Genomic DNA, 21,053 nt, shown 5'->3' on the forward strand with positions numbered 1-21,053 from the left:
TTATAATTATTTTAACAAAAACAAGAATTATTTACTGAATTCCGAAAAGAAGGAGTGACGCCTTCAGCTTTACAGATTTTCTCAAAAGAATCTAATTTCAATTCCATTAATAATCTCAATTACCTTCTCTCAATACTCAAATTTCAGTGTTTGTCATAGAATGATTACAAGCGTGAGAGAGTATAGCATATCGAAGAGACCCAGAACTCACCTGTCGTATAACTTTCCCACGGGTTCCAAATATATAAATCAAAACCGAGTCTCTCACTCAAACCGCTTCTCTGCCTAATCGACAACTATTTGAGAGCTAATTCTACATCTAACACTACTATTATGGCTTTCAATATTGAGAGTTTACTTGAAACTAAACTAAATCCAACTGAGGAAACTGAGGATTACGAGGAAGAAGAAGAAGAAAGAGAAGAAGAAGAAGAGGATGATGAGGATAAAAATGCTATCGATGGATGGACAAACTTGGCAAGCAGCCAGTTGGCAATGTATGCTATCGCCAATGATTTGAGAACTCCTACCCTTGTTGAGTTACAAATGTTGTTGGGAGTTTCCGGTAAGTGGACAAAAAGTGTCGATCAAATAAGGTAGAGCAGGAAAAAGAAAAGAACGAAGATGGGACTGAAAGAGAGTAAACTCCTCTTTCTTCCTGAACTGCCACGTGTCGTTCCGTGGAATGTCGTCTTGTCGTTTTAGTGACGTGGAGTTCACTTGAGAGATGTGAATTTTCACGTTTTTTTGTCTCGAAAAAAGAAAATTTTGGAAAACTATTGGGAACACTCATAGACATTCAATTCGATTTTTGAATTTGATGGCTGGCTTACGCATTCAACGGAGATTTTTTGTTCCGTATATTTTATTTGCATTAGTAGTGTAAACAAATAAAGGGTTACGGTATCTCTACGATTATTTTTGATTTCGATGACTGTCTGGTTGGACTTTTTCTAATTTTCCGAAAGCGAGAAATACTACGGTAGGCACATGTTTCTCGAGTTATTTCAAGACTAATTGAAGTTTATAATATTTTGATTGCTGAAGGTAAAAGGCACTTCAATTAGGAATGTTATTCTAATATGATTGACAGCTTGATAGTGATATTAATCAGAAAATTTCTTTCATTAGAGAAAAAAAAAACAATTTCAGCACGTAAACATGACTATAAAAGAAGCCGAAAATCAGTGAGTGAGCGGAAACCGAGGCAAGCCTACTCGGCAAGACAGTTGGATCGATTGGAATCTGAATTTCAGGTGGTTAAAGAAGTCATAGAATATTCCAGAATAATGAATTTTCAGAGTGATAAGTACTTGAGCGTGAACAAGAGAATTCAATTGTCTCAAACATTGAATTTGACGGAGACTCAAATCAAAACGTGGTTCCAGAATAGAAGGTGAGGATATGGAAATGAACAAAGAGGTCGGGAGAGCACTATAATGAGTCATTGTTGCAACTGATAAAGAGAGGGTCAGTAGTACTGTATCTTTTGTCTACTTGTGTGTCAATTATTGTAAAGACAAACAAGAATTTATTTTGTAATGTCAACAATCATATAAAATCGACAGCTTGAAGGAGAGCAGAAAGATATTTGAAAAAAGTCAGTTGACACTTTGACGACAAGTGGTCATTCGCAGAAGAAGCAAGGACAAGTTACCAGTTGGGTTCTCTTGTTCTATCAGCGTCAAAAGATAGTGTAAGAGATTGAGAGAGTGCAGACGAATTACTGTACGCATATTTCTTTAATAAATTGATACGGGATTTAGAGAAACAAAGAAGAGGGTAATGGTACAGAGAAGATTTTCTGAAACCTTATTCGTTTTCAAAATCATGAAAAGAGGTCTGGTTTACAGCTTTTAGTGTCCAAGATGTACAAAAAAAATCTGTTCGATTTAAATTTTCTAACATGAATAGCGCCAGCACCTATCAAAATGCGTTCATTTTCTTTGATGATTAATTCGGAAATGTTTGAGAAAAAAAGAATTGGAAAACAAAGTTTTTCAAAGTGAGCAGATAAGTCGTATCTTGTGCTACGTATCATTATTTTCTCTCTTTTTTCCATGACAACTTTCTATTGATTCCGGTGGAAAGGTCTCTTGGGAGCGAGAAATTTTTTCTTCTTGGTATTGCGAAATACTTGGAAGCCAAGTAGGAAAAGGACTGAGAAGTGGAAAAAAGAGGAGAAAAAGACATTTTCGGCAAAAATTTAATTCAAAATGAATTTAAAAATCAAAAATTTCAGAACAAAGTGGAAGAAGCAATTGACCTCCTCGATCCGCCAAATGTGCAAAGAAGTTCCAACAAATCCAGTCGTCGGCGTACCATTTCCAGCCCTTATTACCCCTCCAAACACTCTTGCAACCTCAATTATCTCGACTCTAACCAATAATAATATCTCAAGTCAAGAAGAATCAACAAACGAGAATCAATGAATCTAATATTTTATTTTGACCATAATACTTTTCTCTAATAAGATTTTTTCAAATTCAGAAATACATCAAATCCGTTGAGTGTTACACTGTAGTCGTTGTTCGGATTGGAGGATAAAAACTAGAAATAATAATTCAAATTTTCTCATTTTTTGAACCGTCGTACTCATTAGAATAGTCGAATTGTAATCTGAAATCGTTTCTCCTTTGCTACACGTGGTCTTACTGTAGACGTCGAGCCAGTTGGAAACAGTCAGAAGGGAAACTAGAATTCGATGCATTCTCACAGTTACATTTCACAGCTACGTGCCATTTTTACCCCCATCTAGTTGAAAAACACGAAATCACATTCTGGTTCAATTCAAATTGTATATTTCTCCAAGAAAAACTAAACAAAGACATCACGAAAAAGAAAGAAAATCGGGGTAAAAAATCAAAGGATCGGTTTTTAAAAAATCAGTCAAAACAGAACATTATATGGTACAGTAAGTGATTATCATCGGGTTTTGATTAGAAATGGACCTGTTGAACTACAAGTCATCGACACGTCTTGATTTGATATCTGCCATCATTCGATCAAGTTCAGCGGTGTATCGAAGTGTTTCGTCAAGAAGTGTATCTGCTTCTTTTGTTACTTTTTCAATGTGAAGATTGTTCTTTTTGGCTTCTGAATAAAATATCATTTGTATTATTTCCAAATAGTTCTTCTTACCATCACATAGCAATGCTTCCTCTTTCTTCTTTTTCAAAATATGCTCTTCACATATTCTATCAAAAGAGTCTCTTCTTCTTTTCAGCTTTTCTTTAAGGTCATCAGGAATTTCTGATACAGGTTCCCATTCCTCTAAATGTCGACGAGCAACATAAAGCGAAGTATCCAGATCTTGGAAAGACCCGTTGTGAAAATCTGAAAATTACTTGTTCTCTTTGTTTTTTCACGGTAGTAACCAACCTGGTGTTGGTTTCTTCTCTTGGAATGTCTCACTGCTCCTCCGTTTTGTTTTCATCCAATCATCAGGAGCATCAAACTTGAATCGTGTTTCAATCTTCGCACTCTTCTCAAAGCGTTTATAAAACTCGTTCTCCCTTTTCTGACGATCCTTCGCCTGCTTTTTCAGCACACTCATCTTGTGAGCTCTCGCTCTCCATTTTCCGAATGCATCGCGAACGATCCGATTCTGACGATTCTTTTTGAATATTTTCAGCTGAATATGGTTGGTTGGACGGTCTAAAATTGGGAAAACGGGAGAAGTCGTTTGACTTTTTCCTCCGTATTTCTTGACTAGATTGTTTGCGTAGTCTGTAAATTACTGATTGCACTTTATCCATTGTTGATGTGTCTCACCTTCTGATTCCCATCTCGGAACACATCTTCTCATCATCTTCTTAATTTGAACCCATTCTCTCCACCTATTCCAAAACTGCAGTAACCATTGTTTTGATAGTCTGTCACTGATGACTGCTAGACGGTCCAGAATCTCTTCTTTCTCGTTAACCATCTCCACACAGATTGTCTTCACATGACAATCGACACTCCTCAACACTTCTTTCCAGAATTTATTAACGATGTGCTGTGCCAGTTTTCGTTCTCTTTCCCTTCGTTCTTTCTTCATTTCGTCTACCGTAATCCGCCTCAATTCCTTGTCGGCTGCCTCTTTTGCTATCTTCATTGCTAGATTTCTTGCTACTTCTTTCTCCTTTTCCTTTCTTTTCAACTCCATTTCCTTTATCAATCGCTCTTGTTCTTCTTTTAGTTTTCTTGCGTTTTCGAATGCAATCATTTGTTTTCGAAGTATCCTCGCCTTCCGAATCTCCTCATCAACTATTCCCGCAGTGACCTGATCGATGACTCTCGTCATCAGTTTTTCAACCAATTGGTGCCGCTGAGCCTCCGCAACTTTCTGGAAATAGTCTAAATCAAAAAAGAACAAACTGATATACTCACCCTTAATCTTTCTTCTTCAGCTTTCTTTCGCTGTTCAATTGTCGCTTGCATAGAAAGTGATCCACCCGACTGGGAAAATGAGGAAATCGAGGAGTTGTTCACTGGTGGAATGTCAGATCCGCTGAGCACGGAATCTAATACTTTATCATGAACATATTCGTGATGATGATTGAAAGAATTCGACACGTCACAACGAGAAGCAATGAATTGGAATAGTCCAGGTCCATAAACAACAGAACTCAACTTTTCTGAAGTTTTCTGATCGATCCATTGATATGTAGTGATAGGAACAGTTTCATTCAGAGTTAAATCATCTCTTGATAGCACCACGTAATCACTTCCTTCCGTTCTCAATCCGTATGTATTCAATACCGAAGTCAAATCGCTGACACTATCAAAACCGAGAGTTCGTTGAAGTTTGTCGAGTGGAAAACTGTTTCGTCCATAAGCATTTGCCATTATTGAGATAGCATTTGTTCTGGTAACAGTGAAGAGCTTGTGAGCTACACAACATTGTAGATATGATGCTTGTGTTTGGAGTAGACGGAAGAAGCGGTAGTAATTCTTATCTCGGAATGCAGATGCCAATTGAAGAGAGAGTCGGACTGATTGTGATTGACGAACTTCGCTACGATACGAGAGAACTTGAGATAGAATATTCGTATCGTTCATATGAAGCATCACATCGTAAGATCTGAACTCTGCCTCATTTACACATGGAATCCCTCTTTTCTCGAAGTCTTCATAGAAATGGCGGAGAGTTTGCAGACATTTTCCAAGCGTTTCGTTGTTCATCGCAGCGTCGAAGTGCTCTGTTTCGAGATCACAAAGAACATATCCGAAAAGAATGTGAAGACGAGTGCACCGTTCAACTAGATTCAGAGCCAATGCATCGGAGAGGGATAGTTGTGTTACTTCTTTTCGGAGAGCACGAGTTCGGTTCCAGAGAAAATTATACCAAGCAGCCCGCTGTTCTGGAGACTCAGGGAACTCATCAAGGACCTGAAAACCGATTTGAATATTTGAATGAAAAGTTTTATTACATTATGTAATAGATAACACATCGCGTGATTCATTATCCTCTCTGACCGTAGCTCATGAGGTAACGGCCTCTCTTGATCTGCTGCAGATCTCGCATATTGTTTTACCATCATTTCGTGGGAAACGTCTCCTGTTTCAATATCACATTCAAATGGAGATACTCCTTTCTGCACTATTCTCTGATATCGTTCTTTCTCTGTACACATCTCTTCACATCGCTCAAGTCTCTGAATCGATGGACTGTCGACTTCTCTCAGCTGACACAGAATTTTATCTCTATCATCGAGCAGCATATACTTGTCATAATCCTCCAAGCACTTCCGGCCTCTTAAGGAAACTAGACTTTGAATCAGTTTTGCTTCTTCTGGTCCCATTTTTCCTTGTCGATTTCCGGGAGCCGAAGTCGGTCTGTTTGCAGGTCTCCACGTACGATCAGCTGAACGGATGACATATATTTTGATTATTTATCGCGAGAATAATACGTACCAAAGGGCTTAAATGATGCACCAGCCTTATCAGTTTTGAAAGACATTGTTCCGAATCCTTTTGAGGAAGAAGTAGCTAGTGGTACCCCGAACATTGTTGTTGGTGCCTCATTACTTGTTGCATGATCAGTCTAAACCGCATTCGTATCATAATCAAAACGAAAATTGAAAAATTATTCACCTCGTCGTGTGAATCGTCGTCTACAATAGGCTTCACGCTTCCGAAAACGCTCTTATTATCGACGTTCTGTCTTCCGAAGAAACTTGGTTTCACGATGTTTCCAGCTGGTTTTGGATCCGAAGGATTTTTGAATATCGAGGTCTTATTTTCGGATCCGTCAGGAGTGGCTGCTCGTCTTCTGTTTGCGAGGGATCCCACTGGCCATTTTCCTTCCCTTGTTCTTGGTCGAATAGCAAATTGACCCTCTTGTAGAACGGGAACTTCTGAATTTTGGAACTATTAGTGAGAAATTACACATTGATAATTAAATATTCACTCCAAAAAATCACTCACTGCGATCAGCAGAATCTCCTTGCGATTTGAAAATTGATTCCTTATTTTTTCCTAGCACAGTCAACCGACTCGCCAATGAATTTTTGGAAGGTACAACTCCTGGAGCATTCGGTTCGGTCGGCGCCTCTGTTGCTCGTTTCGCGGCTTGAGAGAGGATTGATGGTTTTCCGAAAGACGACCCGAATGCTACTTTTGGGACTGCGGCTCCAAAAGCGCTTGAAGCTGAAAAACATTATTATTCTTCATCCATCCGTGTTAGTAACCGACCTGCTGGAGGTTTGCCCGATGTACTGGGGGCGGTATTGAAATTGAACGGCGGTGGGTCCATCACCTATAAATCATATTTTTGCTTTCTAGAACATTTTTACAGATTTTCATAAATTTTTAAAACATCAAAGTTTTCAAACAAGCGAAGATAAACGTTTTCATGCAAAGTAATTTACGTCTGTGTCTCTCAAATTTACATTATCTCTCTCGTCCGTAACCCCGAAGTACGCAAACACCGGCATACACCGTGTTTCTCAAAATTTTAGCGCCTTGAGCGAAATTCTTCTTCTTTTCAAAAAAAAACGTGTATTTATGAGACCGTACAAATCGGGAAGAAACGAAATCGGGAAGAAACGAAAGCGGAAGAAACGAAACGGGAAGAAACGAATCGGGAAGAAGCGAAACGGGAAGAACAGTTTTTCGCCAGTTTTCCTGACTTTAGCTATAGTAATGGCTGCGCACAATGCTCTAAATCGATTTTTTAGTTCCGTAGCTTTATTTTTGACACAAATTTTAGCGCATAAGCCAGTAAAATCTTTTCTCAATTTTGGATTACGGTCAACACCGCAATTTGACGTGAAGGTGTTCACAGAAATTTAGCTTTTTCTTCCCGATTCGTTTCTTCCCGTTTCGTTTCTTCCGCTTTCGTTTCTTCCCGATTTCGTTTCTTCCCGATTTGTACGGTCTCGTATTTATCTCTTTTATATTATTCCGGAGCCATTTTTGATGCTGATTGTTCTTCATATCAAGTCTAATCGTTCCCTTTTAACGTTTCGTGTCTTATCTTTTAATCTTTGTCTGAAAAGTAGAAATTCCGACATTCTACGTTTTCGTTCATGTTTTCTCTTGTGATTCGGACTGTACACGTATCTTATCAATTGATTTTTGGACGGGTTTAGAAAAATATATCTCCTTCTATTAATTACGTTGAAACTGCCGTAATTAACACGGTTCAAGTTTACAGGTCGTCCAACCTTGAGCGATGCCGTCGTCGGAGGGATCGTATAGAGATCTGGAGAAAAAGCTGAAAGATGGACTAACTTCCATTTCAGCTGACATTGTGGACAAGTATGGAAACTTGAAAGTGGCACTAAACATCAACGCTACTGCCAAGTTGATTTTTGATAGACTCGAGAATTTAGAAGATCTTGCTGATATGTCATCCCGTGATTTGACGGCTCTTATTGAGCAAGCCGAAAAAGATAGTCCAGAAATGCTTGCAGAAATCAAAACTCAAGCGAAATCTTGTGAAAATCTGGTGGAATTTCTGCAATCAGTGAGTATTCAGAATACCAATTAATCTTCAAGAACAAATCTTCAATTTTACAGATGAAAAAAGTTGAAGAGCAGTTGATAATTATGCGAAGCAAAACGACGAATAGAATTGAATGGGGAAACGCTATTCTTGCTTGCAAAGACTTTCTAAATGACACTAATCTATTGCTAGAAGGAATACAATGCGAAGGATTCGATATGAGTATTCCATTAAAACATTTCGCCGCTGAGTACTCGATTCTCAGTTATAACTGCCGCTATCAGTTATCTGCTGATTATGACAGAGCGATGACCGTACCGAAGTTATCAAAAAAGCAAGGTGGAGATAAATCTAACGTCTCTTTCACCGTTCTGAATATGTCAACACCAGAAGATCACAAGAATATGAACGAAACTTTATCAGCGATGAATATGATCGGACAGTTACCAGAACGTTTGGATGCCTGGAAAACCGTTATTCTGGACGTTTTCTGTGAAGCCATCGTTTCTAGTCGTGATGGTGTAGATGTCTTCTTTGTTGACAATCCAACACCCGATCAAACGAGATTCTTGATCAATCAGAAACTTCGTGGTAAAAAAGACAAATCAATGGACGTGGCAAAAGTTCTTGAGTGAGTATTATTTCTTTTTCGAACAATAAGAGAATAGAGGTTTTGCAGATCGATGAATGCATTTTTCACAAGACTCGCATCAGTTCTAAAATCCTATGAACTTCTTGATGCATGTGGAAGATCATTGATTGTCATGATTGGTAGTGTCATTGAATCACAGCTTATAACTATGATTCTGAAAGACGTTATTGCAATTGCTGCCCCGGTCACTGAGACTGCCGATGAGGATCAACAAATGTTCACAGATTTACTGGATATCGGAGAGGAATTTGTCAGTAGAATGAAAGAACTCGGATTCTTCTCTCCTAAAGCGAAACTAATTTTTGAACTTGATAAAAACACGATTTTCGTTGATCGTCGTTGCTTTGCTATCGTTTCGAAGGCCAACAAATTGATCAATGAGACATATGATAAACTTGTGACTGTTGGAGTCGAAGATTCAGCACCAAAAGATATTGATCTGCTCTCGAAGGCTTATACACATGCTGAAAAGTATGGAAAAGAATACGGAAACGATCTTGGCCGACTCTGGAGTCACAACGAAGAATCACAGTTTCCTTCCTTTTTCGCATTTCAAAAATGTACTGTCAGGTATTTGTTTGATGTCATTTTTTCAAAGAAACTAATTGTAAATTTTTTAGTGCATCAACTATCAGCTTCGTTAATCTTTTACGTGATAATGTGAAAGCAGCATTCGCATCTGAAGACGAAGGTGCTCGTGCGAAGTTAGCACTCACTGCCGAGAATATCGTCCGTCTTTATGTCATTCAGTCACCTAGAAAGCATGCTGAGTTGTTCAGTTCTATTCCAAACATGTCGGCAATCTTCTACAACAACTGCCATTACATTTCACATTGTATCATGACAATCTCTTTTGAAGCCAGCACGGAAAACCAAAAAACGTTGCTCGAACCTCTTTTGTTGGATTCCGTAATCAGATTACGTAATGTTGCAGCTGATTGTATGGAGAAAACATTGAAAAGATGTAGACGAGAAATGGCTGCTTACTTGGAGGATCACAGTATTTTCGAGCATTTGCCTGCAAGTTACAAAACCACGAAAAGTACATTCGCCCCGCCTGAAGAAATGTCCGAAATGGCTGAAGTTTTGGTACCAAAAGAAGAACCGAAATTGATTAAATGTTTAGCCGCATGTCTTCTTCACATCCGCCTTATTGCCAAGAACCTTCGTGAACCTCTAACTGAAGTGGTTTACTGCAAAGTTATTGGGTCACTCATTTCATTCCTTCTGGATTCACTCGTTAGACACGTAGTCACTACATCCGATTTCCGAGAAAACGATGCGAATGTGATGGCTGATGTCTTCAAGAAGTTGCTCGAAGTTGTTGCCAACATTGTCACGTACCAAGAACAATCGAAAGTTACTGATTTCTGCGCAAGAGAGTATTTCCGATTGAACGAGATTGTGTTCGTACTAGGAAATAGAATGCAGGTATGTCAAATATTTTTGAACTTCAAAAAGCTAGACGTTTTTCTAGGACATCGAACATCGCTGGTTCAATGCAAAAGGTCCAATGGCGGAACATCTCAGTCGATCGGAAGTGGTTGGACTCATCAAAGCGCTCTTCGCCGACTCCCAACACCGTAATGACCTAATTGCTCGTCTTTAAACTGTATCAAGTGTTTTACATATCCCCGTCAAATATTTTCTATCATAATTATTCCTTTTCTGTCACTTCTACTGACAATGTGTTTTACCGGTTTATTACTTCTCTTCCCATAATTGTGAATAAATTTCGAAGGTGACGAGAATATTTCAAAGAGCTCAGATATCCAATTCAAACACTTTAATGAAATGCCCTCGGAATTTTTCCACCTTCCAATTAATCTGGAGATACGATTAACGAATCGAAACTTTGAACATCATTTGTACAAGTACAGATTTTTATGATACAGACAATCTCATTCTTCCCAGGAATATCTTTGGTACTACGTGACGCATACGCAACGCATCTGTATATTGAGAGATTCTATCTTTGTCCTAATTGTGCAATCTAGTCTCATTCAATCTGTGCCCACCAAAAAAAATGAAAATTGCTTCTGATGAAAAGATATTTCCTATTTTGAAACTACCCTTTCTTTTAATGAGTAATGTATTACGGAATTTCGATTATTTGGAAATGTAAGTTCTCTAAACTCGGATTGTCATAATTTAGTTCCTTTTCAGAATTGATTTCTCATTGGCTTCTAATAAATGTCAGTTCGTGATTCAGTCGATGAAATTCCAAACTTTTGGAGTTTGTGTGCGCTTACAACCCTGAACAGAAAGTATTCCTATTACATTTTATTGAGACGGTGATTGGATCTGTAAATTTTCTATGGATTATTTGAATACCAGATATACAAGTATTTGAAACGAAACACAGCATTGACACAACACAAAACCGAGAGAAATACGATTTGTATTGAATTTACGAAGGAATGGACAGATTATATTTGTGCTTTATTCCGCAAGGATCTGAGCTGTCTTGCAATGAACTCAAATTCATCGACTCATGAGATTTTATCCATCACGGATTGGATCAACAAAAAACAGTGGACTCTAGAGTATTGTGAGTTCTCTGGTGATGATACTAATCCTGAGAGCATCGATTTATTTTTTGAAAAAAGGAAAGTCTCAATTGGAAATTTTTCGTTTGTACTGAGGCCAGAGCATAAAATAAGACCATTGAAACTTGGAGTTTTAGATGTGGATGCATTTTTTGTGAAAAACAGATCTTCTAAATATCCTGTTAATTGGTTGACTGTGGACGATATAATGATTTCATTATGTAGGATAATAATGATTGAGACATGCTCCTTTGATGAGAATGACATAAATCGGATATTAAAAGGATGGCTCAATGGAAATAATTCACAACTGGAATCGTTTACTGTAGTGTTGAAGATGCTCAATTTCCAATTAGTATTAGATGGAATCGATTTCGAACGGAAAGATGAAACACTCAAAAGAGAATTCGAATAGTGAGTTTAAATGAAATAATTCCTATCAGCATATTACGTTTTTCTCAAAATCCTTCAGAAAGTTGTTTTTCCATTTTTTTTCAGTTGTATTAAAAGACTAATAATTGTTCCAGTGAATTCGCGGGAAGGCAATGTAATACACTTCAGTTCACAGGAGGATTTGACATTCGCAGAAAAGATGGCACACTTGCCACAGTTCAACAGAGATACCATTTTCCGTCTAATGCTCCGATTTTCTGGTTCGTGATGGTAGTGTGGCCGAATAACTAAAAATAAAAGACATCTTTAATCCGAAGATTTTTCTTACCGTTTTTCTCCAACTTATAATATTTTCTTTGCTAATGGTGACTTCTCTCATTTATTATCTAAGCTAACATATTTTCAATATTATCCTTTCCAAGTTTTATATTATATTCTTGTTCAAAAAAACTTTTGAATTTGATGAAACAGTTTGAAAGTTTGAAAGAAAAAGAGCAGGAAACATTTTGAATCCACGTAGTCATATTTTCCAAATGAATCATTCTCAAGGCTGTCATGAACCACATGAAAACCAAAGAGTGTCCTCTGTATTCAGCACAAGAATATTCTGATCATTTTGTATACTCGCTCACGACCATTTTCAGATTATATAGTTGATGAAGACAATAAGAGCACTTAGGCTCATTTAAAACCAGATTCAGACGGGAAATTGTACAAATTAGCTTCCAAATTAATTGAATCTAATTCGATGACGACGATGTTCAGTGTACTATTCAAACACGCATGCCCTTGGAATGTTGCCAACTTATTTCAAAAGTCTTTTTGGCGCCAATCCGGAAGACGCAGACAACAAGAGAAATCACTTTGAAAGGTCGGGTGAATAGTGTCACATGACAGTTTTGGCACGGATGAAATCGAAACAGAAAGTCGAGCTTCATCTCACTGTCGTCTCTGAACCAGTTGTGACTTTTAATCCCGTCCTTCTACTTCTTTTTCTGCGCCCGCCCGTTTCCTTTCCCGGCGACAATACGTTCTACTCTACTTATTTGTTTATTCCATTTGATCCCTTCTTCTTCTTTTCCCTCTTTTCACTCAATTTTATCCATCTATCGTTTTCCGTTTTCTTCCAGAGGCAACTAGTAAACATCTTCATTTTCTCGCTTTTTCTTCGATTTGAAGTAGTTATTATAACGGGATTACTGTAGGTGCCACTTAGACATCGGAAAGTGTGGTGTGACACATGAGATCATTTGAATTATTTTTTTTGTTTATTTGAAAACTGATACTCTAGAAAAGAAGACACTGAAATTCTGTATGAACCACTTGATTCGCCATTTTTTTGCTGGCAGCTATTTGAATACTGCGAATTCGAAAGGTTACGGCAATGTTTCTTTTCGAAGGTAACCCACAGAGAATGAGTCACATTCACCTTTGGTCACTAGAATCCGACAGAAGTTTTAAAATAATTTGCAAGATTCTTTGATTTTCAAAAGAAGAGAAGACTTCGAGAAGATAATCATTGAAGAAAAGAGTCTTCTGAAATCTCGTAAACTTTTTCGTGATTCCCAATTCTTCTGAACTTTCAAATCCATCCATCTTCATCTCTCCCCCTCAAACTGTCTCATTTTCTATCCAAACATCTTTCTCTCATTTCCATTTTTATTCACACAAAACATGTCTTTATGGACATATTGGAAGTGCAAATTGCACCTGTTCCTTGTCTCTTCTCCTCTTTTTTCTTCTTCTTCTTCATCTTATTCATTCTGCGCGGTCATTGGTAAAAAGTTGTAAAAGAACAGATGTGCCCTCTTCTTCTTGCCCTTCAATTGCCCTTTCTTTTTGTGAACAATCTAATGAACGGGGCCGCCCATGCAAGCTTTGTACCATCTTACCTTTTTGTATTTTTTGTTTATGTACTGCTGATTCAACATATACAATTCCTTCTCAACTTCCAGTTAAACCAACAAAAATAATGCAAATCTTTTTTTTCCGTGCGCTGAAAAGTAATAATCGTTTCTCTCTCTCTTTTTTCACTCGCTTTATTTCCATTTTCAGACCTATTCATGTCTTTTTAAATTGTGTGAAATTGAAAACTCTCTGTCTCTTTTTGTGTCTCCTTTCTAACCGTATTTGTGCCAACTGTCACTATTATTTTTGTTTCCTCTACTGGCAGGTGTCTCTCTTCATAACAGACACCACACCTAATATTCCAATTGTTTGCACGTGACACCTCTTTATCCTTTTTCGACAAAAAGTGGTTTAGAGACACCATTTTAATCAGATTTATTGACTGTTGGCCATATGTTGCATTTGGAAAAACCATCTGGGGGAAGTCGAAATTGAAGTTCGATCAACAGAGTGGCCTCGAAAAAGAAAGTGACAAAAACCAGTTTGTGACCTTATGAAAAAAAACACTTTTTCTTGACCAGAATTTCCCTTTTTTTCGAAATAGATTTGCTACGTGGCAAATTTTTATTTGCACGTGTTCTTTTTCACTAAATTGTCACGTTCACCCAACTAGCTCCACGTGTCTCACATGTGTCAGTTACAGTAATAACTTCGTCATCTTCTTCTTTTCTCGCGTCGCATCTCAAAAACATTTGTAAACATTGCGCGTGACAGACTCAAGCTGCTCAGAAATCTTCTTCTTTTCTCCTCTATGCCCTTCTTTAGAAATTCTGTTATCCTTTTTTGGTCCTCTCTTTTTCTTTTTTATTGCTCCCACATCTTCTTTTCCTTTTTCCAGAAACCGACCCCCCCCAAACCGATTCAAACGAAAAAATGCCAAACTGCCCACGTTGTCAGAAACCAGTGTATTTTGGTAGGAATTTTTGAGTCTCAATAATACAAACTTTTTGAATTTCAGCCGAACGCGTCACATCGATCGGATTCGACTGGCATCGTCCATGTCTCCGATGCGAAAATGAGGCTTGCAAGAAGACGTTGGCAGCTGGAAGTCACTCTGAGGTACTCGTGTGTTTGTTGCATTCTGAAATAGAATTCTAACTTTCAGAGAGAAGGAAAGCCGTACTGCAATCGTTGCTACGGAGCAATGTTCGGCCCACGTGGATACGGTCATGGAGGAGTCGAATCACACACTTTCCATCAGGGACAAACGTCCGGACAGGTTAGGATAATAGTTTCCTTATGTTCTGTATTGTAGATCTAGAAAAAAATTAGGTGTGAAAGTTTCGAAAATCACGGACTCTAGATTCTTGTTTTAACAAAATACAGTTTTTACGACTGGTCTCAACCAGAATTATGTAGAAATGTAACTATTGTTTTTTGCTTTTCTTCATTTCACGCAGTTTCTCTTCATTTTCGATAGAGCGCAGTTGTAAAAACCAATCCGTTGTAATACAGAATACTCTTTTTTTCCATGTTCTAACCAAACTTTTCTGATAAAAGCCATCTAATTCCTAACCACTTTGAATGGTTTTGTTCCCCTCTTCATCCAATAATTCTAACCATTTTCAGGTTTAAGTCAACCTCTTCAACATCTTCTCCACTTCCACAAATCCATCCACATACTATCCGAAACAGCCGAATTCTCGTACCTTCTCGCCACATCGTCACCTACTATTAATAATTTTATGCCGATTTCTCTTCTTTTTCATCATTTTTTGTCCTTCCAAAAAAGATTGTGTGGCATCCAAATTCGATATAATAAAGTGTATAGTTCAAAGAATTCTAATTCCGAAAAAATATTCTGAGCTGAAATTGACGCAAATCAAGTAGGGATTCACTAAATTTAGAGAAACGACTAGAATACGAAGCAGACAAATAGAGTCTTCAGGTCAAAGAATTTGTGAATCAGAAGCGGATAGTTTTAATATTGGAAGTCGTCATGAAATAACGAATAAAATAACGATCAGATGGTAGTGAAAAACAGTTCTCTGCGTCTCTTCATCTAGCCTACTCTCTCAACAATGCTCTAATCCTAGAGCTCATCTAATATCCAATAATCCGCCTTTTTCTGATATCCTTCCCATCTCACAGAACTTTTTCCTTATATCATTTTTTATTCCTCCTCTTTTTCTTTTTCTAGTAAGTCAATCAATGGCACCACGAAACCAGAGAAGATATCGACGCGGACAAGATCAAACTTGGAGAGAAAAATGGACAATTTTCAAGCATAATCGGAGGAAAGCAAGTCAGTTTTCTTTTTCTTTCTTCTTTTCTTTTTGTAATATTTTCATTCATAAATTATCTATTCAGGTTGGCATGAATTGATTGCTTATGGTATTATTCTAAATGTATTTGGAGCTGCTCTCCTGCTTATAAAAGCACAATTGGACAAAGATGTGATAAAAGCGGCGGTAGATCAAAAGTTTCGAGATGCTGGAATTCGTGTGAATTCCACAGATGGAACAGATGAAGAAGAGGAGATTACTGAGCCAAGTGCAGTACTTTTAGTGATGATTACGATGGGTGGAAGGATGGCAAATGTTGTGGGGACAATGAAATTATATAAGGTTAGTTTGAGGGAGATCAGATTCTGAAAAAAAAATGAAAAAAGGAGATTTAAAAATAGTATAAAGTCCACTTCCAACTTCATCTCATTTTCCAATATTTCAGGGTCTCGGAAAGTACTTATCCGACAGAAAACGAAAGAAATTCCAGTCGACAACTGAAAGAATTCAGAACGGTGAAGCAGAGACGGAATGCACGGAACTTCTTGCTGACTGTTGTCAGATATGCTAAATATTGTTTTCCTCTTGTTTTTCTTGTTACGGGTTGATTTAAAGTAATAATCATTTATTGATAGAATGAAACCAAAATAATTTTTTCATGAACAAAACACACTTCAATTTTATGGCTTATTGACTGGAAACTCCATATTGCAAAACCTTAGTGACGATCTGTTTATTATCCTCTGCGATTGCAGCTCGACAAGTGACGACAATTTGTCTTCCGGGTTCTCCAACTGAAATATTTCTCAAAATAAATGAATTAGCAGACAGTCAACAAACCACGTAGACGTGAGCAGTTCTCGATAATCTTGTTTAGTCGACGGAGAGATTTCACACATCTCTCCTGGTTGTTCCACCTGAAAATTATATGATAGAGGCTTCTGAAATTCCGGATGAACATGTACCTTAGCTGAGCAGCTTGTCTTGCCGCCGCGTCGTTTGCTTTCAGACGAATATAGAATTTTCTGGCATTCGGACTGAAAAGAAAAGGATTAGACTAATGTCGCAAGTAAGGGATTAATACTGACATTGTATCAATGGCAATTGCATCTTCAGCTCGTATCAATACCTCTCTAACAGCTGCTTGTCTTTCTTGGAGTTCAGCTGTCAGTCTGTCACGGACTTCGGTCATTGGATCCATCTGGAAAACATTTGGATAAGACAATTGATATGAAATCATAATGCGTTCTTTTGGAGGTGTAAACTCAGTTTAGGATCAATTTTGATGCCAGAAAGACTAGAGATTGTGAGATTAACCACTCAGAAAAGTCTCTGAAAAGTCTCAGAAAAGATCAGTGAAGAGGAGAAAAATACATTGGTCAAAGAATAATGTTGTGTATGAAAAATATGAGATAAATGGGATTGAGATGGATGGAGGATTGATACGAGAACTCAAAAATATTTTGTTTTTCACGGGGTTGTTTAGCATTGATTTTAAACTCTTCTGCAAGATGGAATGTTTCGAGAAATAAAGTTATTTATCTGAAAATAGAAAACTGAGAAGATTCTGAATATGTATGTAAACTTCCAACAAAAACACTCTGATTTCCACAAAAATTGAAATTGTTGGAAAGTTTTAGAATTTGTGATAAACTCTCAACATTTGCTCCATCTTTAAAAAAAAACCTGAAACGCTGTTACATTTTCAGACGACACACGATAAATCGATTAGAATTTACAGATCTAAATTTTTGTATTTATCCAATAATTTCCAAACTCGAACCTCTTCCAAAATCTCTTCAGCCTCTTTGAAAACATCCGGAAAGTGTGCAACAGATTCCATATTCTGAATTTGGAAGAAACTCGAATAACTCTGCACCATTGCTCCAACTGTTTCAATATCATCATGAAATATTGTGAATGTTTTCTCCGCTGGATCTATCGAGAACATCAATGATTTCTCATGTTTCGGACGTAATCCCATAAATTTGAAATCTCCTTCATTTTCATCGAATATCTCAACCAACGATGAATCGATTGTGAAACTTTCTGAAACCCATTCGGAGAGCTGAAAATGGAAAATTAGAGGCGTCCAAATGGAAAAAAATTATATACTTTTATTGCTCTTGGACTCAATTTGAATTTCACGAAACACGTCGGCATGTAGAAGAATTTCTCGAACTCCTTATTCAACAATGTGAATCTACAGAAACGTGGAAGGATTCTTGTATTCTCCATCACCATTAATTTGTTTCTGAAAACGAATACTTTTTAAAAGAAGATGTATAGATAACTGACGAATCGACATGTCCCAAGAAGACTTTTGTATGCAAATCATTTGTCGAATCCTTGTCAATTACCAGTGGAATGTCAATGACACTTCGAGATTGATGTTCATTTGGAGGAATCCTCAAATAAAATAGTTGTTTTTCTTTAAACTTCGAGTCTTCGATCCTACCAAATATAAGATTCTCCCTCAAATAATCCCTCTGCAAAAATCAAAACTCCTCTGATAGGAATCGCATGAGATGCTTCGACTCGGAGACTCAACAACTGGGTTTCACAACTGACAATGAACACAACTGCAACATCAGTGTCAGCTGGGATTCTGAAGTCTCGATCTTTCTCTGCTTCGGTCAGTTGCTCTTCTTGTTCGTAGTTTGATAATTCCATCTGGAAGAAAACTCGAGTTAGTTTCTTATTTCAAAGGAAAACGTCATGAAGTCAGTTAACAGTTAGAGAAATCCTATGGAACTCTGGTCTCAAGATCTACCGTAAAACATGTGATTGAGGCCCACCCGCTAGCAAGAGTTTGGAGAATCATAACTCGGCTGTCTTCAAAGATTTGAAAATTGTTTTAACTGAAAGAATATTCTATGAATGTTAAGCTATATTTTGTCCGTTAACAGCTTTTTGATATTTCCTTTGGCAACCAAGATATACCGCAGCAAACAGGCACCGCTAGATGCGCCTCTATTACAGGATTTACGGTAGTTCCTTACCATCAAATTATGTTTCTTCTGTCCAAACTCTCTGATCAACTGTTGAGTCTTATCAATTGCTCCATTCGTTGCCTTCTGAACTTTGAATCCTTTCACTTTTCCATCCAAACAGACTACAGTAACCGTCGGATTCTCTTTATCTCTACTCAAAGTGGCAGATGCAACTGGAGTTGCCACTGAATCTCTCGACAACACTTCTCCATTATGAGCAAATCTCAAATCAACTTTTCCTTGTTTCCATACAACAACCATCAGCCCTTGCTCCTCGAAGTTAAAGATTTTCGAAACATTCGATTTTGACTTGATTCTCCATTGTCTCTCTTTCAAAACATAAGTTCCAATTGTTCCATTATTCAGAGAATACGCGAAACATCCACTCGTGACATGAGCGAGACTTGTTATTTCATCAGTTTCCATCAGTTCAGCTCTCATCAAATCGTTCTTGAATACTCTTATCTCGAAATCAGGGGATCCTATGACTAATTCCGTCTCTCCATCACCATCATAATCACTCAAACACATTGTCGTCACTTGATCTCCTGTCACTGTCCAATAAGTGTTGGCTCCAGATTTATCGAATCCCCAAATGCAACAATTGCCTCCACAATAGATGGCCTCTTCAAGATCCCCCAGTTTTCCGTACTGAAATTTAAAACTTCTTGAATATGAAAAACCATCTTTCAGAACTCACTGCAAAACAGTTGACTCCATCTGGAACATCATTCCGGAAAACCGTCAAATTATTGTGAACATCGTAGCAGATGACACTCGAGTCTGTTCCAATCACAATGCAATCATATCCTTCTCCAAACGGAGCTGCCGCGATGCACCGGATAGTTTCAGTGATGTTCAATGATGTTTCGGTGTCTGGAAATTGCTAGTTTGGCTTGCATCAAAAAGAATTTATCACTCGATCATCGACGTGTCTGTCTAGTTTCCGATTTCTTTGTTTTCAATAGAATATGGTAAAATTTAAGACTGTGTCACAAAGCCAGATGTGAAAATGCAACTGCAATCTTTTCGGAGAATTCATTTCAAAGCTAGATCTTCATTTTTGTAAATGACAACTTTTTTGTATGAAAATTGTGAAAAGATATATTCACTCAATAAACAATGTCACTGCACGTCAGAACTTTCACATTTTTAAAGGTTTATGTGCTTCCAGATATCATTTCTTCCTCAGAAGAGGCAGTAAAGAAAAATGAATTTCTAACTAATGTGAACATTTTTGACAACCTCAACGTTCATAATTATCTACTGAATTAGTGACTCACCTTTAATAATAACCTTATTAGTGACTGAGACCGCAACAATAGTCTCTTGACCATCTGGTTCCAAAACTGCCGAAATAACACATCCTTCCATTATTCTCTGATCCAATGAAAAAGAGAAAACACTCGTGAGTTCAACATTGTCATCGAATTTCGAAGTCTCATCGGATTCACCAATTTCAACTTGTTCTTCAGGAGTTTGATCGCCGTCCATTTTGAGAAGAAATTAGAAAAAATTGAGAAAATTCAGGTTGAAGGGAATTTCTTCGAAGTGGGGAAAAATGAGTTGGGGAGAGTGCTCGAGCTCGTGCTTGTGAACGTCGCCATGGAAACAGGAGAGAAATGAAAAAGAAGAGGTAGAGAAGCGATGTGGGAAACAGGAGAGAAGACTCGTTTCGACTGCTCATTCAAACATGAAACCTGAGAATGGTATCGTTTTCCGACGTGAACCGGAGACAATGTACCAAAAATTCGAGTGAGAGATTTGAAAAAAAAAAGATGTCCTAAAAGTGGATTAATTAAAAATGAGAGTATTTCCGGTGGAGATAAACAAACAAAATCTGATAAATAAAGAATGGTTCCAGCACTACGTGTTGCAAAGTATTTGAGCATATGATTTGACCTCCTGAATCAAATTCGGTCAACGCAAAAAATGACAACTCTTAGGACACCATGGTACTAATGGATTGAAGTATCAGTCAGGACTAATGTGTTTGGCCTATGTGACACCGGATGAAATCGAACGACTAAAGTTTGGTAGCCTAATTAAAGAACGAATGAGCCAATGCTTGAAGTCAAGGAGGGACATAAAAAGAGTCCGATACTATCAAACTAAAAAGGTTGAGTATTTCGAGAACTAGAATATCTATAAACTGATGGTTTCGTCCTGCCTATCGCACTGTTGAAGTTATAAGTTCGACAATTTCAATTTATCTCAGTTTCATATTCAATGTTGATCTATTGAACTGCACAAGTGCACTAAAGTGTTTCAGCCCGCGAAATTATTTTCTGATAATAATTGGCCAAACTTTGTTTTTTCACAGTATTTTCTCTTGGTCCCGACTTCCGGGCTGTTTCTCACTTACGAATTATATCTCGTGGCGTTTTGAAAACACGT

General features: G+C 37.6%; 7 protein-coding genes across 7 annotated transcripts; 5 read left to right on the plus strand and 2 right to left on the minus strand.

The window, feature by feature from the left end:
• Nucleotides 1–333: 333 nt before the first annotated feature.
• On the plus strand, nucleotides 334–2,432 carry GCK72_014800 (uncharacterized protein; the record flags this gene model as incomplete). Its single annotated transcript, XM_053730469.1, has 4 exons — nucleotides 334–565; nucleotides 1,153–1,256; nucleotides 1,302–1,396; nucleotides 2,243–2,432. The coding sequence occupies 4 exons, from the start codon at nucleotides 334–336 to the stop codon at nucleotides 2,430–2,432; spliced, it is 621 nt and encodes a 206-aa protein (XP_053585241.1).
• Nucleotides 2,433–2,959: 527 nt separating this feature from the next.
• GCK72_014801 (uncharacterized protein) lies at nucleotides 2,960–6,742 on the minus strand (the record flags this gene model as incomplete). The annotated part of the gene is made up of 10 exons (XM_053730470.1): nucleotides 2,960–3,096; nucleotides 3,142–3,336; nucleotides 3,382–3,729; nucleotides 3,775–4,330; nucleotides 4,375–5,376; nucleotides 5,523–5,851; nucleotides 5,902–6,031; nucleotides 6,082–6,344; nucleotides 6,415–6,636; nucleotides 6,682–6,742. 10 exons carry the CDS (start codon nucleotides 6,740–6,742, stop codon nucleotides 2,960–2,962), a joined length of 3,243 nt encoding a protein of 1,080 aa, XP_053585242.1.
• A 921-nt stretch (nucleotides 6,743–7,663) lies between these two features.
• GCK72_014802 (uncharacterized protein) lies at nucleotides 7,664–10,197 on the plus strand (the record flags this gene model as incomplete). The annotated part of the gene is made up of 5 exons (XM_053730471.1): nucleotides 7,664–7,957; nucleotides 8,011–8,567; nucleotides 8,616–9,158; nucleotides 9,209–10,019; nucleotides 10,066–10,197. 5 exons carry the CDS (start codon nucleotides 7,664–7,666, stop codon nucleotides 10,195–10,197), a joined length of 2,337 nt encoding a protein of 778 aa, XP_053585243.1.
• Nucleotides 10,198–10,671: 474 nt separating this feature from the next.
• GCK72_014803 (uncharacterized protein) lies at nucleotides 10,672–11,821 on the plus strand (the record flags this gene model as incomplete). The annotated part of the gene is made up of 5 exons (XM_053730472.1): nucleotides 10,672–10,709; nucleotides 10,755–10,824; nucleotides 10,926–11,139; nucleotides 11,275–11,551; nucleotides 11,665–11,821. The coding sequence occupies 5 exons, from the start codon at nucleotides 10,672–10,674 to the stop codon at nucleotides 11,819–11,821; spliced, it is 756 nt and encodes a 251-aa protein (XP_053585244.1).
• A 2,490-nt stretch (nucleotides 11,822–14,311) lies between these two features.
• On the plus strand, nucleotides 14,312–15,013 carry GCK72_014804 (uncharacterized protein; the record flags this gene model as incomplete). Its single annotated transcript, XM_003108513.2, has 4 exons — nucleotides 14,312–14,351; nucleotides 14,397–14,497; nucleotides 14,544–14,657; nucleotides 15,008–15,013. 4 exons carry the CDS (start codon nucleotides 14,312–14,314, stop codon nucleotides 15,011–15,013), a joined length of 261 nt encoding a protein of 86 aa, XP_003108561.2.
• Nucleotides 15,014–15,589: 576 nt separating this feature from the next.
• Nucleotides 15,590–16,234, plus strand: GCK72_014805 (uncharacterized protein; the record flags this gene model as incomplete). The annotated part of the gene is made up of 3 exons (XM_003108592.2): nucleotides 15,590–15,683; nucleotides 15,749–16,005; nucleotides 16,109–16,234. The coding sequence occupies 3 exons, from the start codon at nucleotides 15,590–15,592 to the stop codon at nucleotides 16,232–16,234; spliced, it is 477 nt and encodes a 158-aa protein (XP_003108640.1).
• A 116-nt stretch (nucleotides 16,235–16,350) lies between these two features.
• On the minus strand, nucleotides 16,351–20,150 carry GCK72_014806 (uncharacterized protein; the record flags this gene model as incomplete). Its single annotated transcript, XM_053730473.1, has 11 exons — nucleotides 16,351–16,457; nucleotides 16,504–16,580; nucleotides 16,629–16,700; nucleotides 16,752–16,864; nucleotides 17,447–17,731; nucleotides 17,779–17,917; nucleotides 17,962–18,072; nucleotides 18,122–18,336; nucleotides 18,666–19,307; nucleotides 19,357–19,532; nucleotides 19,940–20,150. The coding sequence occupies 11 exons, from the start codon at nucleotides 20,148–20,150 to the stop codon at nucleotides 16,351–16,353; spliced, it is 2,148 nt and encodes a 715-aa protein (XP_053585245.1).
• Nucleotides 20,151–21,053: the final 903 nt, after the last annotated feature.

The sequence above is a fragment of the Caenorhabditis remanei genome, chromosome IV, assembly GCF_010183535.1.
Source record: "Caenorhabditis remanei strain PX506 chromosome IV, whole genome shotgun sequence".
NCBI lineage: Eukaryota > Metazoa > Nematoda > Chromadorea > Rhabditida > Rhabditidae > Caenorhabditis > Caenorhabditis remanei.